Here is an 18,282-nt window from a genome sequence, read left to right as displayed (position 1 = left end):
TTCAAATTCAAAATATATGGAATAATCGTATCAAATTGATTCTTGCTTTGTGGGGGGAAAATGGCATCCACAAACAAGCAGCTTTACTGAATACACAGTATTATTGTTATATAAAAAAGAATAATGTTAGTTTCTCGAGAACAAAAAGGTAAGTCAATTATTAGATGCGGCAGCGCAACGGGGGAAAAAAAATCTAAATGCTAGGTTTCAAAAACCCAAAAGTGAGCTCCGAAAATTGAAGAAGATTCCTTTCTCTTAATCTATCAAAATTGAAGAAAAATCAGCCTGTCTAGACAGTCTAGTATTATTCGTAATACTTCCATCTCCTATTATTTCTGGATCTCTCACAAAACTCTTTCCAAGTCTTCTGGACTCTACACAGGATTGTCGACACCTGTAATGTGGTGTAAATAGAGTGGTTAACAGTGTATAACAAATCATAAAAAAAAACTTGGAGCATAATATAGATAAATCAAAGGAGATTTACTGTACGCTATGTTGGTTCTATTAGTTTTTATGCTCTAGAACCAGTGGTCACCCGTGATATGTTTAAATGATCAAGATTGGCTACATAAACTATGTGACTAGATTTGTCCTTTGAAATGCTTTCAAAAATGTCAATTTTGTTATAATTTATTAGTACTGAAGTGTAAAAAGAGTGGTCAAAGTTATCTAACGAAAATAGCAAAAAGTCAATAATGTCAAATAAGAAGGAACTGCATATGGTGCCTCCTAAGTCCTAACACTAAATTTAAGGAGAAAGCTGTCTATATACAAAAATGGGTAGAATCACAGTTCTACAATTGAACCAGAAAATGAGACAATATTCAATAGGTGACCTTGTTACTTTGCAGCATAACAATTTGAAATGATGTTCTTCGACTGTATTTACAAAATAAATCTTTATCCTGTCCCTCTCATTTCTAGAGAGTTAATTAAGTCATATTATGTCCTCAAATTTCACATGCTAATTGGAACTACTGTACCAATAATCCTGATGGATCAATGCTGCAAGGGTTTTCTGGTTGATTTGACAGCATAAAACATTGAAAACTAGTACACATAGATGCTGTCAATGATAAACATCACTCTTCAGAAGTTCCAAAGGCACTAAAACAATGCTCATATTTATGTATGCTGATTGGAAGAATGTTTAACAAATGCTCAGATTTATGTAAGCTGATTGGAAGAACATTTAAGTAGCTAGAACTGCAATAAAAACTGATCTAGCAAATAGAGACAGAGGAGTCAAACATGAAATAACCAAAGAAATTGTTGCAAAAATAACATACCGTATTTGAAGTGAAAAAAAAAAGCATTTATCCTTGTTGAATAGTTTCGAGTGATTGTTTCATATCTGCAAAAATATTGACAACTAGCATATCAATGAATGGAATATTATGGATAGACAGGGAAAGTTTATGAACCAAATTTCTCATTACCTGGAATATGGTATGAGAATAATGCTGCCTTCCAAATAAAAACTTCATTTCAGTACATTTCAATTGGAGATCCATGACAATTTGCTCTTGGGTACTAATGTCAATATTAGATGCTTTAGAATTTGCATAGCCTAGTTGCCAGTTGAAACAACTTCAGCAAAGGACACACTCGAAGGCCTGAAGATGTCATTTTCTCTGACTACTTTGTTGTAGACAAGCTTAAATGAGCGTGACCCATATGTCTTGTTAAGCAAACTTATTGGGATTCTCAGAGTTTGTTTCCGACGGCTTTTCCCCTTCACATATATCCTGAAACTACCTTCATCATGCCTGTTGTCTTCTTGCATGTCAGGACTCAGTTCAATTCTAATGGCATCCTTTAATTGTTTATCTTGATCATCATGTTTGTTGCTTATCAAATTGCCACTTGCTACCACTGCAGGAGTCTCCATCTCTTCCTTGGCCACTACAGCATTACTGTCCAGTGAAGGGCCTATACTAACAACAGCTGCATCAGATTGAATATGTTTATCTGCTAAAGATTGAGAAATAGGGTCAACAACATGTGGCGTGGGAATGAAGTCAACTGTATGGCTACTTGACCATGATGACATTGGCACAAATTCTGATGGCGCTGGGCCCATATAAGGTTGCCATCCATAATGGTTAGGCCGAAAAATATTAGTGTTCATGGGAAATGTGGTGCTTGGAACCACCTGTGGTTGACTATATGGTGGATAAAGAAACGGCACAGGATGCATGAGATTAGGAGATCGGGGAGCAGGAGGGTACAAATGATGAGGGGAAGTGCACAAAGGAGGACCACTTGGCACCATAGTTGAATGCCCAGGATGCAGGGAGACATTCACAGGCCAAGGCGCTACTCCTGGAATGGCACCTGGTGGCGGGAGACCAACATTGCCAGAAAGGGGGCTAAGTACAGATGGTGGAGATGGATTGAAAGGTGGTGCAGAAGCAGATAGCTTCTTATTAGGCATCTCTCTCAAATCAATATTACTTAGCACTAAGTTAGGCTTGGACTTCTCACTTCCATCACCTCCAAGACTCCCTGTGTTTGTCGTAGATGCTGAAACTGTAATATTTTCTATACTGTGGGGTAGAGCTTCAAAAAATTCCGTATCAGACTTCTCAGTCTGTTCAGTTTTTACAGATCCAGTGGACTCAGAAAACTCAATGGCTGCACCATCATTGCTACCACTTGATAGTTCTTGACTTGTGTTACTTAACACATTGGCATCTTTTTTACTATTTACAGGCTCACTTCCAATGCCAGATTCCTCAGCCTTTGGTATTGGCAAATCTTGTAACCTGTCTTTGCCCAGATTCTCAATCTCCAGTTCTCCTTCAGAGAATTTTGTTTCTTCTAATTTCTGGACTTCTCCTAGCACATTGATTTCTTCTTCGGAATTATTGATATTTGCAGAGACAGGTCCTTGTTCCACTTGGAGTGAATCAACCAAAGAATCTTTCATTTCTTGTGCAATAATCTGACCAAGTGATGGTTGGTTCTGAGGTACATCATCTCTAGGTTTCTGTATTTGGGTCTTGGCAATTGTTCCAGGGCGTGCTAAGGCAACATCTTTGTATGATGGAGCATTTCCACTACTTGCAACTAAAGTTCCATGTGACTCGCTTTCTTTGTGATCTGTTGAGGTAGGATTTTGTGCTTGTGAGTACATTACCTGCGATTCTGCTTTACCACTCATCTGCTCTTTACTCTTAAAAGTATCTAGCACCTCTGTGGTTGCAGTCCCTGGCTTAACCCGATAGGTCACAGCCTTGTAAATCTTGCGACCAAACCTGGCACCAGATGTCTGAACTTTCACATGCTGTTGAGGATCTGTGTACGTTGTAGGAACAACTGTTCTCTTCCTTAAGAAATAATACCGGTTATTTGAATAGGAATTCCTTGCCTTGTATTGTGAAGTATATGTTGGATCATGACTATCAGGTTCATACACCTTTCTGGTGGTTGGACGATAATGCTTCATCTGTTTACCTGGACCCCCAGCTGATTTAGGTCTTTGAACAGGCTGCCAACCATCTTCAGGTTCTGAATTTTCAACTTCAATAGCTTCCTTAGGTGCATTAATGTTCACTTCAGCTATCTCTAGTTGTAGCTCAGAAGGTGCTGGATGCTCAAATGATTCAGGAGTCTGTTTAACCTCAGCTTCAGAAATAATTTCCGTACTGTCATCTTTTGATGGCTCTTTAACTTGCTGTTCCTCATCTATAATGGGATTTGAATCTCTTGGAGATATCTCAGGGCTTGCTCCATTTGAACTTTCGTTTGAATGGGATAAAACCTGGCAGAATGAGTATGGGTGAATACATTCTTAGACAAAAAATAAATGAAGGCAGAAAGAAATATAGGTAACCAACCTTTATGCTTGAGTATCTCCTTTTTCCAGATTCAGAGTCTCTTCCCTTGCTCTCTTGGTCAGGATTTATGTAATCGAGAAGATCAGATACACTGGACCAAAGTAAAAGTCAATATAATATCTGAATATCTATCTAAAATGGGGCATCAGAATAGCAGTGAACAAGTTTCTTGTGTACTAGCCTAGTGCAGAACAGAAGTTTATCCAAGGATTTATTATATGCTTCGGTGAGAAGTATCCAGTTAAGGTCTCACCTTAGGTGTCCTTTACTAGCTATTGATGCGTCAGGTTTCCGAGTTCCATTCCGTGCAGCCTCTTGTTGCTCAATTACTTTTGACTCAAAGTATTCAAGCCAAGCAGCAGCATCCTGCATTCAGAAAAAGGCTAAAAGGTTATGAATGCCCCACGAGTCCTCTAGGCAAATCTGGGTGCCTATTTCTCCTTAATATAAAGCCACCTAGTTCCTCCTAGGTGGTCAACCTTTTTGTTTTATATGTCACAACACAAAGGAGGGAATGTTTTCTTCACAAAATAAAGGAAATAGCACGTTCTTAAAAAAAAAAGGTATTATCTTGGACAATGAAATGCTCTGTAATGTACATTTTGACTAAGGACTATAAATCTGTATAGTAATATGCAACTCATCTCAGTTGCCTTTTGGTTAGACATTTGAAGCACCCCCATATATAATTAGTGGTACAATTTTATTGAGCTTCCTATTTTTCTTCTGTTTGTGGTTAGCTATAAATGACTCTACCACTCTCATGAACTTGCATCGTTTCTAGTGGGAAACTTGGAATAATTGAAGGACAACCAAGTTATCTACCTATATTCCTGTGGAATATAGAGGACCGTTTAAGAGAGTAATTCCATTAGTGCAGAGTTTTGAAGGTACTTCTGATGGCTATATAGTGACATTATTCTTAATTGAGCAATTTCATTATTAAGTTAATACAAGTAGTGAAGTGTTGTTTCACCTACATGCATTTTAAAATGACCTCTAATTGGAGGAAGTACTTTTTTGTGCATATCAACAATCATATTTCAAGAAAGCATACCTCCTGTTTCGACTACAAGTAGTGCAGAAGGTTTTTTTTTTTTGGTGAGTGAGGTGCGGTGGTGTGGTGTTATTGTTTTGGGTTATGGGGTTTTACACCTCTTTTTTTCTTCTTAATATATAATGATTGTTGGAGTATAAGTATTAGGCCCATGAGGCCCATGTATGTGACCATATTGCTGCCCTTCTAGGGTCAGCCCAAGTAATGGAAATTACAGTTTGCAACAGTATTGTGTGTTATGTGTTTTCCTTCTTGTCCAGTCTTGAACTCCGCTGCGCTGGTAGTCCAGACTGCGGGGGGGTGTTGGAGTATAAGTATTAGGCCCATGAGGCCCATGTATGTGACCATATTGCTGCCCTTCTAGGGTCAGCCCAAGTAATGGAAATTACAGTTTGCAACAATGATACGCAGCTCTCCTGCGTGTTCGAGAAAAAAAAAGCATACCTGAGTTCGTAGGTCATCTGGTCCAAGCTTTGCACGAAGGATTTGCAAGGTTGTTTGCTCATGCTGAACACTCAAGGAATATGCTTCCATCAATGAGAGAGCTATTGCTATAGCATGGTAGCTGGCAGCAGTCTACAGATAACATAAAATAGATCAACTGAAAATTCTCTCAACAAAATAGTGAATCAATCAAAAACTACATGCCTAGTATATTAAGCATGTCCTTGCAAGAAGGAAGCATCATATTCTAATATACATAATATATAATTATTACCTGTATATGATCAGGTCCAAGCAATTTCTGGTTGCATTTTAAAGCTTTGTGTAAATATCTTAGAGCTACATGCACATTGCCCAATCCTTCTTCCATCATAGCTACATTGATATATGTAGCAGCTGTATTTGGATGAGATGGCCCGCACGTAAGATGCAGAAGATATAGCGCACGCTTGACATACCTAATTTAATTTACACCAATTGTTAATATTTGCAGATACTGTTGCAGTCAATTTAAACCATCAGAACTGTACATTCAACAAGGACTATCAAACATACAATCCACTTATGTTTTAAAAAATCCTTCAATTTTCAAATATTCGGGCTTTAGCAGAACATAAGATATAACCTGATAGACAAAGATCATAAAGAAAAAGCAATGACCTAACTAAACAAAAAAAATGGTAGAAGAAAAAGATGACACTTCTCTTTATTCTTTCCAATCTTCCCTAAAAAATGAAAAAAAAAACAACAGAAGATGTTTGTGGATTAACATATTTGTAAAGGAATCATCATCTGCGACTTCACTTACAACGAGTATTGCATATCATGATTACATTATTGAATATATTCAAGTTTCACATGTTTTTTCCATTTCCAACAATCCGTGTATGAACTATCATCTTAAAATTCGATTGACTTCAAATATAAAAATATAGCAACAAAGAGAGAACCAAATATGCATATTTGATGTGACAATTTTTTGAACAAAAAATCTAGACTGAGTAACAGAAACAAATCAATGCATGCTTGACAGAAATAACAAATATGTTTCATTTCGTCTGTTGCCAAATATCATTAACATGATATGAATAAACTAGATAGAATACTAACGCCAATCTAGATATTGAAGATAGTGAGAGATAAAGTATTAACTTAGCTAAGACCTAAAAGGATTATCGTGGTCCTTTAGGCTATTGTTATGAACCTATAGATGACATCCATGAAACAGGAAATGAAAGAATGCTATAAATGTGCCTTTACTTTAGGGCCAATTCTGTATGTTGCAGACGGTAGTAGAACACAGCAAGGTCTCCATAGCTCTTCATAGTATCAGGGTGGTCAAGTCCAAGTTCCCTCTCGTTGATGTCTAGGGCCTTTTGCTGATAAATAGTAGCCTGCAGTATTTTTTTTAACATGTCAAAAGCTAGAACAGAACACTGTCACAAAGCTTATTATCTACAGGAACATTGGCCTTAAAATCATCAAATGATTAGTCATCACATGCTCTCTGGTACTTTGTCTCACCAAGTCAGCATACACATCTAACACAATTTCTCCATAAAAGATATCATATTTATTTTATTTTCAAGAAATGTATCATATGTCATGTCTTTAGTGCTATGATTACTTTCAACATATTGTGTAAGCAGATATAATCATTGTTTTGAACCATGTTCAGTTGTAGCCACCTAGAATTGCCTGAAAATGTTTAGCAATTTATCAAATGATCCGATTTATTTACAGTTGCAACACAGTTTACCTGATTAAAATCACCAGTATGGTACAAAACAACAGCTAGCAGACTATAAGCTCCAGCTGTCATTCGGTGGTAGGGACCACATACAGTTATGAGCTTGGAAAGTGCCTGTATTGTCGTAGAGAAAAATAGAAATCAGTGAATATTATTTGAAAAAAAAATGTGACATTTACACGTGATTTTAGAAAGATACCTTGGTCCCATAATTGACAGCATCTTCAAGTTTACCCTTGTCAAGGGCAGTTTTAGAGGATTCTAGCAGTTGCCTACCATCTGCAGATGAGCATGCAACTTGCTGCATATCATGGAAAAATCAAGTTAGTTGCATTTTTATGTCATTTCCTGTTAAGCATAACAAAATATTGATAAATGTAAAAATCTGTAAACTACCGGTGATCGTAACTGATGTACATTTCATCACAGAAACCATATATCTGATTAGATATGATGAACCAAATTAATTTCAGAAGGATAATAACCCTATCTTGCAAACTTTACCTTATGTACAGGTACCAGGCTAATAATGTCCTGCTTATGGAATGGGAAAGAGCAATCCATAATGAAATCTCGGGGTGCCAATTCAATGCCCACCTAAAAGCAATGATTATCCTCAATTAGAGCACACCAAACATCAGGATGATTTTTTTATAATAAAAAAATAACTTTTACCTTATGGCATAGTCCTCTAAGGACAGCATATTTCCTCACATCATGGTAATGTTTCTCCGTAAGCTCAAATTCATATCTCTTTTTCAAGAAGGTCACCAGCCATCTCCATACTAGGGGATGCACATTAGGAGAACTTCCAGAGAAATCAGATTCAGGAACACCAAGCAGTAAGTTCAAAGCTGCAGCTATTGTTAGTGCTAATTGTCGCATGTCTGAAATAGCAGCAATCACAGAGCGGACGATATGCTTGAAAGCACGCACTATCATCTCATGCACACATAAGGACTGAACATGTGAAAGCTTCTCTGAAAGCTTGACCTATACAGATAGTTATCTAGTCAGCATTTACAAAGAAATTGGAAAGAAAAGGCATTTATTCTATCAAGCGTAAACCATAATTTGAAACTTACGACTCGTCCTAGAGAGCGCATCTGTAGGCCTCTGGTATGCATGAAATCAGTCAAAGTCCTACCATCAACAGGTGAAAGTTCCAGAGAACCAAAATCAGCAACCTGAATATTTTTTTGATTAGTTATTAGGCTTCTGATTCGAAAAGTTAAAAAAATGCACACATGGAAATCCATCAGTCATAATGCCATTAAAAACATGACCACAGGAGAAGATGTTCCCCTGGGTTTGTCATAAAACTCATAATCTCAGATATTGGTACATACCAGCTTAGGAAGTGCAACTTCATCGTAGTACTTCAGAGCCATCTCAATCAACTCAGGTGGTGACTGTACAACAAACAAGGTTACTCTACAGTCTTCATGGAGAATTATAATACACTGAGCATTTGTACAACAAAGACTGTTTTACCATTCATCAGTTAAACACAATACAAATAGAGTTAAGTTGACTTTTCAGTTGTATTGAAAAGAGATGCATCACCTTCTGGTGGAGCCCAGTTTCAGATTCTTTCAACCTTGTAAAAGCAGATTCTGGTAATAAATCCTTCAGAAGGTTTTCATTCTCAGAAGCACTAGTCTCTCCTTGAGGCAATTCAACATCTGATGGCTTGTCTTTCTGGCTTTCTGCAGAGCTTTTGGGCCCCAATGAGGAACCCAGGTCAGCAGAATTAACATTTTTCGCATTCTTAAGAGCTTTGAGAGGCTTCCCTAGCCCTTCAATCTTTGGTTCTTTAGATTTCTCCACTGTTTTCTTCTTATCCTTCTCACCACCTTGCTTTTTATCCTTATCAGAATTTTTCTGATCCTGCAAATGCTGAACCCAGCAGGCACCAAGTTCCCATCTCATAAATGGCTGTTTTACATTTTCCTCTTCCTCAAGCTTCTGAAGACTTTCCTTCAATAATTTCTCAACAAAATTTTGTGCCGCAATTAGTTCTTCCTGCCTATGATTTTGTGAAAGGTTTGATATCTTTTTCTCTCCAGTAGAAGTGGCTTCATTAAGGAGCATCCTCAAACTAAAGAAATGAGCAGTTCATCAACAAAAGGCAAGTATAGGATGAAGCACAAATAAAATCTAGAGAATAGCATAGAAGCATTGTTGTACTCTTGTTATTAACCTGTTAATGTTCAATGCATGTGCACCCCCTTCAGGTTGATCTGCGATATTCATAGGCTTGATAGAAGAGTTTACTTTGGTTTTGTCGATGTTGTCCACCTTTGCTACTGCAACATACCCACAATATCTAAGGTTGATAATGCCCAAACTGTCAACATCCTGCAACATTAGAGAGAAAAATAAGCAATTACTATAGTTTGTGCAGAATATGAACAAGGCAGCCTTAATTTAGAACCCTTACGTGGGCAGCTGTGTTTTCATCTGCAGTTATTCCTTTCAAAAGGTTCCTTTCCGCAAGATTTTTAGAGTCCATTCCTGTGGCTCTGTTTCCATCTATCTTAGTGTCCAACTTGCAGCTTGCATCTGAAGAATCTCTTGTGACAGTGATGCTAAAATTTCCCACTGTCTCAGAATACAAAACTTCATCTATCTTGGTTGATGCCGATAACTCTGTGCTCTCCATTACATGCCTTACTGCTGCAATAGCACGAAAGATGGCAACATCTACAAAGAGGCTGTGAAGTAGGAATGCTCTCCTGTCACGGAGTTCCCTCTCCTCAGCAGTTTTGCAAGGCATGGATGTGAGATAGAGAAATTCATCTGCCCATGGCACCATGTCGCTCTTTCCATCCCTTCCCCAACCACCTCCACTGCCTCCCCATGTTTCATCCTCAGCAGGAAGAGGAGGAAATGTTGATGGTGACTGGGCAGCAATTGGAGGAACAAGCCATGTATTTGCACGAAATCCATAAGGAAAATTTCCAAACTGCAATGTAAGAGCGGCACCAACTAGGTAAGGACATAACAATCGAATAGGAGAAAGATTAAAAAAAACTGCAATGTAAGAGAGACACCAACTGGGTAAAGGACATAACAATTGAATAGGAGAAAGATTTATCAAACAAAGATGCAGCATAGGTCAATGTACTCCCTCCAGCCCAAATTATTGGTCGTTTTGGCTTTTATAGAGATAAGCCATGTCAAGAAAATCCAAAACAACCTAAAATTTGGATAGGAGGGAGTACTTGGGTACCAGAAAACTGGACTTAGCCATGAAGATTCAACAATTTTGCAATACATGAGTGCTGAATCAAGGTGCTTCAACAAAAGCAGAAAGCACTATATGCAACCAATATTGTTGAAACAGGTTTATGAAGGTACATGAGCATACGAGTAGATAAGGTATTCCCAGAAGAGAACACAACCAAAATTTTTGTTTTCTACATGAAGTACAAGTACATTAAATATAACTAGTTTTGTTTCAAATCAACCATATACTATTCTAATGCATGCCTGATCATATAACATAATTCTAATTGAACTAATGTGAATATTTTTCAGGGGTGACAGCTTCAGCCAAGGGCTCTAGCCCTAGGTTTAGAACTAGAATGTCAAACCAAAATACTTTTGAGAATCAATGGTTAGAGAGATGAAGGCACTACTAGCCCTATGCTTGGGTTAATTTCTAGCTCCACCCCTGATAATTTCCCACATCACAAACAAAAATAACGAATGAGGTAATAACAAACCTTGTTTCGTTCCAAAAATGCCTTCATAAGATCTTCATAAACCTAAAACATATCCAAACAAAAAAAAAGGATAGACATAAAGTTAGACATAATGAAAGAACTTAGCAACATGGAACATATTGGCAGTAGTATAAAACATCAAGCATGATGGAAAATCTTGCAACTTATAATTTCTGGTGATTAGATGACTCATGTTGCACTTTAGCAATTTGTGATTCCAATGTTTCTCATCACATGATCATAAAAGAAGCGCGAATGTAGAATTTACTCTGCAACAGTATGTCTACATTACTATTAAAACAGCATCAGGCATAAACGAATTGCTTTTGATTTGCAAACCCACAAAAGGTTTTATCATGATAAACCTTAAATTATGCCAGTTCAGTATATTTCGATACTGAGAAAGACACAATATTCACACACAGATATCAGTCATTTTAATCATAGTGAAGGAGATCCTGAAATCCTCCTTGGATTATGAATCAGTTTTTCTATGGTTAATGGCAGAAAATAGTAATAATTCCAAGGTGGGCACTAAATAACAAGGTCAAATATCTTCGGCATTCAGGGTACTATTAGCCAATAATGAAAAAATCCAGAAGTTCAGGGAGATAGACTAACATTATCAAATGGTCTACTAAGATGCCGCAGAAGATCGACCAGGTTATGACACAAGACTCGCTGCTTTCCTAAACTGAAGAATCCCTTTCGTCGAGCTTCAATAACAATGAATTTCCCACTACAAAGCTTTGCCTGAAAAGCACCAGATAATTCTCTAATTAAGACCACCAACCACATAACAAAACAAAAAAAAAGGCATTCTAGCACAGATGAGCCAAAAGAAGATGCAACTTATTAGCCATTTTACCTCAAGAAAGAACAGATGGTCATCCGAAGGCTGCTCCTCCTGTCGAGGCTGCAACACTCGCCTTACAACTGAAATTAATCAAGAATTTTACGTAAATGCAACAAGTCGTGGGTGCTAGACGTCTTAACTCAATAACTCCAATAACCCATGTGTGCTTCGGACTGCAGATAAAGAGAGGCTGCCACTTACATTGGAGTGGCGGCGTGAGGTTGGCGAGTGAGAAGAACTCGTAGAAGGCGCCGAGGCGGGGGCACGCGCCGCTCATCTCGGCCTCCAGCTCTGCCGCAGCCGCGGACTCCTTGGCTGCTGCCTCCTTTGCGGCTGACGACTCCTTCGCGGCAGCGGAGGACGGCGAGGACGGCGGCGGCGAGGCCGTTCGGCGCCCGCCCGAGGAGGCGGATGCGGCGGCCTTGGAGGTGGCGCTGGAGCTGGAGGACTCCTTGGCGGCATCGGCGTCCTTGGGAGACGGCGGCGGCGGAGGTGGCGGCGCGGGGCCGAAGGAGGTGGTGCAGGCGACGATGTCCAGCAGACGCCTGACGTGCTCGACCGCGCTCTCCTCGCTGTACTCCTCTGCATTTTCAAAATTATTAAATATTATTATTATTATTATTATTATTATTATTATTATTTATTATTATTATTATTATTATTATTATTATTATTATTATTATTATTATTATTATTTTGAGAAATCCTTTTGATGAAAGGGTATTTTGAGAAATTGAAATTATTATATAATTTGATATATCATATATCTAGTTGTATAGCAAAAGTTATAGATCTAGAAAAGTTAGTTAGCCTTAGAAAGATTTATTCTAGTTTTCGGACAAGGTTTTTTTTTGGCTATTTTTTAAACATTTCATCATGGAAAAAACAAGGACCTACTCAAACTTTCTAAAAATATATATTTAAATTCTTTTTAGTGTTTGGCATTTCCAGTAGTTAAAACTTCTTATAGTTTCAAACTTTTTATTTATTTTAGTACGAGTAGTTCAAGAAATGAAAGCAGAAAAATGGCAGCATTTAACTCTAGATTTTGTTTTGTTTGTTCAAATAAAAGTCTCCGTGTCTATCGAAGAATGTAATTTTAGCACAAAAAAGGTTATGTTTATACTTTTAAAGAACTTTAGATGAGTAGAACCTGTAGTTTTGTAATACATTGGATACATACATTGTATACATTTGTAGATTTGTGATAGTAGCGCAAATTCAATATGTATTCCTAATATGCAACTCCTTATACATGTACTTTTATGATAATGCACATGTACTTTTATGATAATACAAAACATGAAATGTTGTTTTGTGATATAACTTCTTAAAAGTATATTTTTTTTAAATAACTTGGACACACATTTTATAAAATTTACTTCTTGATATGATCAAAGTTAAACTATCTTAAATTTGCCAATTTATAAAAAAATCCACATTTATAACTTAAAAAATTTACTATATTTCTTCTTAGCGAGAAAAGAGGTTTAAAACCTCGCTCGTGAAAACAATAAGTTTATTATAAAATATATTATATAATTGATCCAATGGTACCAATTTGATATTATAAATTATAGTATTTTTAAATAAATTTAGTCAAACTTTTAATCATCTGATTTCTTGATAAATAATAATTGATTTTTAGACTAATCCAGTAGAATGGAGGGCATCTTGGTTTTTATACCTTCTACCAACGTCAGCGTGCAGGGTTTCAGTGTAGCAATGTCAGCGGCATCCTTCAAGGCACCATCACGCATCTACATGGAAGCAAAAAAAAAGATAAATAATAATCACTGTATACATTTTGGAAATACCAGAAATACACAAATAACTGAAAGCAAAGATAATGTACTCAGCTACCATTTCACTCTTACTCATATGAACATTGAATATTATGCTCAATCCATCCCAAATTATAAGACGTTTAGCGTTTTTAGCACCAAATTTAACCATTCGTCTTATTGAAATTTTTGTGTAAAATATCACTTCTTTTGTGGTAACTCGGTTTATTAATAAAAGTTCTTCAAGAATGACTTAAATTAAGGTATATTTGCACAATTTTTTGAATAAGACGCGTGGTTAAATTTGAGATAAAAAATCAAATATCTTATAATTTAAAACAGAGGGAGCATATATGAACATGATGCAGATAGTAACGCCACGTAGGTTAACAAAAACAGTGTGCTCTATTTCTTGTAAATTTTTTCTCATTTTTTCCTAGCTCCACCAACCCAAATTGACTTTGGCTGCTGCCTGCTGCCCCAAAACCACCTGTACTTGGCATTTACCTCATGTGTGAGAGAGTAGTTTGTGATGGCACACGTGGCGGTGTTGACGCAGAGCAGCCGCCTCACATCGATGATCCTGTCCGTTGAAATCCCCTGAACAAAAAAAGCAGGCAAATATGGAGCAAGGCTATGCTATGAATACGAGCAAACTGGTTATATAGTGTAAAAGTATATGACTTGCAGTTTCAATATGTTATTTGCAAGTAGAAAACATAGTTTGGTTGCCTTTGTTCGTGTGTGTACGTATGTAATACAATGAATGAGAACTCTATTCTCACTGTATATTTCAGGGGACAGAAAACTGCATGCAATGAAGAGATTGAACAACTTGAATGATGGTGTGACAAGGACTCAGAAAGCAAACCTTCAGAATGACATGAGACTGGTCCGGCAGGTTCACACTGATGTCAATGGCGATAGGGAGAACTATAACAATCACAAGATTAAATTAAATTGATAAGCTGGAAATGAAACAATTAGGAAACTAAGGCTATAGTGAAGATGATCAAAGGCACTCACCTTTCTCATCTTTCTTCTTCTTCTCTCCCTTGCCCTTCCCGCGCTTGCTCTTGGGCGCCATGCACGCGCCCAATGGCGAGCGAGCAAGCTGATCAACTCAAGCAGCCCAACTGCACAAACAGCAGCAAAGCCAAAACATGATTAAATGGCATGCTCGATCTGAACTGAAGGTTTGCCACACAAACAGTTAGATATAGAATGGCCGTCAAGCACTTGGATTGGATTTAATTAAACAAGAGTAATACTAGTTACTAGTGCATGGAGCATGCAGCAAGATCTGATTGATCACTTTCACTAGATACACCTTGATTAATTATTTAATACGCTTCCAACCTTTCTATCTTCAGTCAACTGCTGAGAAAAAATATGGAACGGCACACCGCCTTTCTATCTTATTAGTATTTCAAGAAGAGTGGATTTGAAATACAATCTTTAATCGCATGCTCATTTGCATGCAACCATCATGGCCGCCAAACAACCGAAAAGTAAAGGCACTCGCTTTCCTTCCCTCTTTGTATCCTACTCCTAGTTATTATAGTACCATATGATGGCCTAATAATAATGTTGTGATGATGATACGATTGTTAGCAAAACCCGGTGCTAGTACTAACTAATATACATGCATGCATGTAACATGCCATGATCCCATATGTTCATGGTAGTATGCATGTTTTCACACGGCTATTCAGAAGAAACATGCGTGTGGCACATGTTTTGTAGCTAGGAGAAATGGTTACAGGGACTAGTGCCGGAAAAAGCACGGTGAGGACAAATTAGGGAGCTGTCCTTGACATGTGGGCATGCCCATATGTTCATGGTAAAAGTTAGCCGTGACAGAGAAACGCTAGTCGTGTGTACATGTATCTGCCCGGACCACGCCACGAATACTGACCAGAAAAAATACAGATGGTCATGGTGTATGAAAAAAAAGGAAGAGTAAGCAACAGTTTCTGAACTCTGACCCCGGTCCCTACCATCACCTGACTGACTTAGCTTGTGCTGCACAAAAGTATATATGAATGTAAACTGGAGCTGGAAGGAGTAATTCAGAAAGTTAATTAGTTCTGGCAAGGCCAACAACTAGAAAAATGAAGGGATAAGGTTTTCATGGAGCAGCACAGCCTGTGGACCAAGGGAAGCTAGCTCTGTTTGCCTTTGCTTTTCTGGCACCAAATTTCAGACCAAGAGATAGCCACTGCTGAGCAGAAACAGATATTGCGACGAACAGAACAGGGACGGGTTGGGGTTGGGGTTGTGCCTCCTCGTAATAATTTTACACCCAGTAATTAAGCTAGGCATCGCTAGCAGAGGTGCTCATAATTCACCGGTCTCACTTGTCACACAAGCAGGAGCTAGTATGCAACAACAGTGGTACTGAAATTAACGTTCTAGGAAAACACACAGTTGCTCCTCATTAGAAACACACGAGTTTGTGAATGGCAGGCAGGCATGAGCATGACGGATTGCAACAAGCAATTCGCTGAGAGAGAAGAGAAGCAGCAGCAGCAGCAGCAGCAGAGCAGTGTGCTCCATGTTTCAGTGCTCACAGTCATCATATAAGATAGCACAGAAGCAGTACAGAGAAGAGCAAAAATGCGTGGCTGAGCATGAGCATGCACGCATGATACGGCAAATAGAAATAGAAACAAGAGGATGAGGGCTCAAGAAATTACCAGTGGGCTGGCGCCCAGCTGCTGCTGCTCCTCCTCAGAACCCTGTGTGTGTGTGTGTGTATGTGCGCTGCACGACCTCGCTGATGAAGGCTGCGAAAAGTGTAGTTGTACGAGCACCGAGCAGCGGACGTGTACGTTGTGTAGAGCTAGGCGGTGCTGCTGGAGGCTGCCATTATCGGGATTGAAAGAAAGAGAGCGAGAGGATAGAGCTGCAGGGGGGGGAGTCGAGCAGAGCAGAGGCGGAGGAAAGGAAGGGAAGGAAAGAGAAGTGGCAAGGCAGCGGAGGGAAGAGAGAAATGATGATAGCGAGCGAGGCGAGCGAGGGGGCTGATAAGGGTGGATTGGTGGAGATTCAGATAGGGTCCTCATTGGCCGCTTCTGCACCTCATGCTATCTCTCTCTCGAGCGCGCGCGGAGTCACTCACGGGCCGGACGGGCCCCCAAATCCTCCCAGACAGGCCCATGCAAAGCCGCCTCCTCCCTCTGCTCCTCTCGGCTGTATATGCTCAGTCCAGGCATCAGCTCCTCTCTCTCTCCTCCGGCACTGCTCCTCCAAGTCCATCCATGGACGACTGATGCGTCCAGCTGCTGCGCTTCTCTTCTTCTTCTTCTTCGTCGTCGTCGTCGTCTATGCTTTCACAGGCAGCTCGATCGATCTGTGAGCAGACAGCTCTAACGTCTCTTTCGCTTTCCAAGTAGTCACGTTGTCTACTTGTCGGCGAGTTCAGGGGCATCTCATGAGTAACACTGTATGTTAATGTGCATATGGATGCAGTGCTAGTCGTGGGCAGCATCATAGTGAGGTTTCCTCTGGCTGGGTCGCTCAATCTAGGCAAGGGTGATGAACTGACGAGGTGCAGATTGTGCTCCTCTTGGCTTCTTTTGCTTCCTCCTGTTGGAATAATGATATCAGGCGCATAGGCTGTATGGATCAACACCCTAACCGTTTCTATGGTCGAGTCAAGGGGAGTATGTAACTTTTACGTATGTGCTGTAATCGGGAGCACCTTAACATTATGAGGTTGTGGCCCCCTTATTACGCAACACTAATAGGATCTCCACTCCTGGTGAACTAACGCTCTGAGGGTTTTCAACCATACCGCATCCTCTAACCGAAGATCCAGTAATCAAGAGAGTGCTGAAGTGATGAGAAGGCCACCGCTGTTCTGCCGTTCCTCTCTCTCATCGAGGACCAGAGGAGATTGGTATCTACTTCACGCTTTTCTCAACGACGTCCTGTGTCTAGAGAAGAGGAAGGTGACTCCAGTGTTCCTTGAACTACCTCTACCGATGGCGGACTTTTTTTTGAAGATTTTGGTTAGTCATCAATCCACTAAGTCAACTAGATTAGTGATCTTGTGGTTTACTCCCTGATGTTTTCTAGTACCTCCAAGTTGTAAAGGTATGACCACATTAAGGTCCTGTTTGCATCACGGTGAGGAAAAATACATTTAGTTCAGAAATACATCGCATGCAGGGAGATTTCCTAAGAACCCCCTAAAAAATACATCATAGGCCATTTTAGCTCTTTAAGCTTCAAACAAATGGTCTAAAGTCATGTCTAAAATTAGTTAACCTTATAAAAACTTTAGACCATAAATTAAGTTAGAGTGATTTGAAGTTTTAGTCATCAAATAGATCCTAAATTCAAGAAAAGAATGAAGAAAAAACATTTCAAGTTCGCAAAACATGCCAATAAAATGGGCTGCCATCTGCCCTTTGAACCCACACATCCATTTCTGAACCACGTTCAACCAGAGTGACCCTCCTCGTTCTTGCATTGATTCAATTGTTCCTGGGTCAAGCATATTGTTTTGCATCCGATGGACTGGAGATCATTAATCGTTGATCCTGCAGTCATGCCTATTCAGATAGCATTAGCAAAGTGCTCGAACAGGACCTAAGAGCATCTTCAGAAGTTTGATAAAACAACTCTCTATCTCGATTTTTTAGCAAAAAGAGAAAAAAGTCTCCTCGTACAAGAGGTACTTAAAAATAAATAGTTATCAAATATCCCTCCTCAACTCATAAGTTTGCAAAATAGAGAGAACTCTCTATCCCTCTAATAAAAGATATGATCGGCTCTAATAAACAAAAAAAAACAAATAGATGTGGA

At 39.0% G+C, this 18,282-nt stretch overlaps 1 protein-coding gene across 1 annotated transcript; it reads right to left on the bottom strand.

Annotated features, from left to right (window-relative positions):
• On the bottom strand, positions 1–16,469 carry LOC8059721 (protein TSS). Its single transcript, XM_021452288.1, has 26 exons — positions 16,167–16,469; positions 14,494–14,603; positions 14,339–14,400; positions 13,975–14,067; positions 13,371–13,443; positions 11,885–12,265; positions 11,696–11,763; positions 11,449–11,580; positions 10,828–10,869; positions 9,540–10,064; positions 9,300–9,457; positions 8,663–9,197; positions 8,446–8,508; positions 8,182–8,283; positions 7,772–8,089; positions 7,601–7,693; positions 7,296–7,397; positions 7,106–7,210; positions 6,607–6,740; positions 5,621–5,804; positions 5,347–5,478; positions 4,099–4,211; positions 3,846–3,936; positions 1,443–3,769; positions 1,293–1,357; positions 1–394 (listed from the first exon to the last, which is right to left on the bottom strand). Exons 2-24 carry the CDS (start codon positions 14,552–14,554, stop codon positions 1,574–1,576), a joined length of 5,763 nt encoding a protein of 1,920 aa, XP_021307963.1. The 5' UTR covers positions 14,555–14,603; positions 16,167–16,469; the 3' UTR covers positions 1–394; positions 1,293–1,357; positions 1,443–1,573.

The sequence above is a fragment of the Sorghum bicolor genome, chromosome 2 (genome assembly GCF_000003195.3).
Source record: "Sorghum bicolor cultivar BTx623 chromosome 2, Sorghum_bicolor_NCBIv3, whole genome shotgun sequence".
In the NCBI taxonomy this organism is placed as follows: domain Eukaryota; kingdom Viridiplantae; phylum Streptophyta; class Magnoliopsida; order Poales; family Poaceae; genus Sorghum; species Sorghum bicolor.
This window is presented reverse-complemented; position numbering and strand designations above follow the sequence as displayed.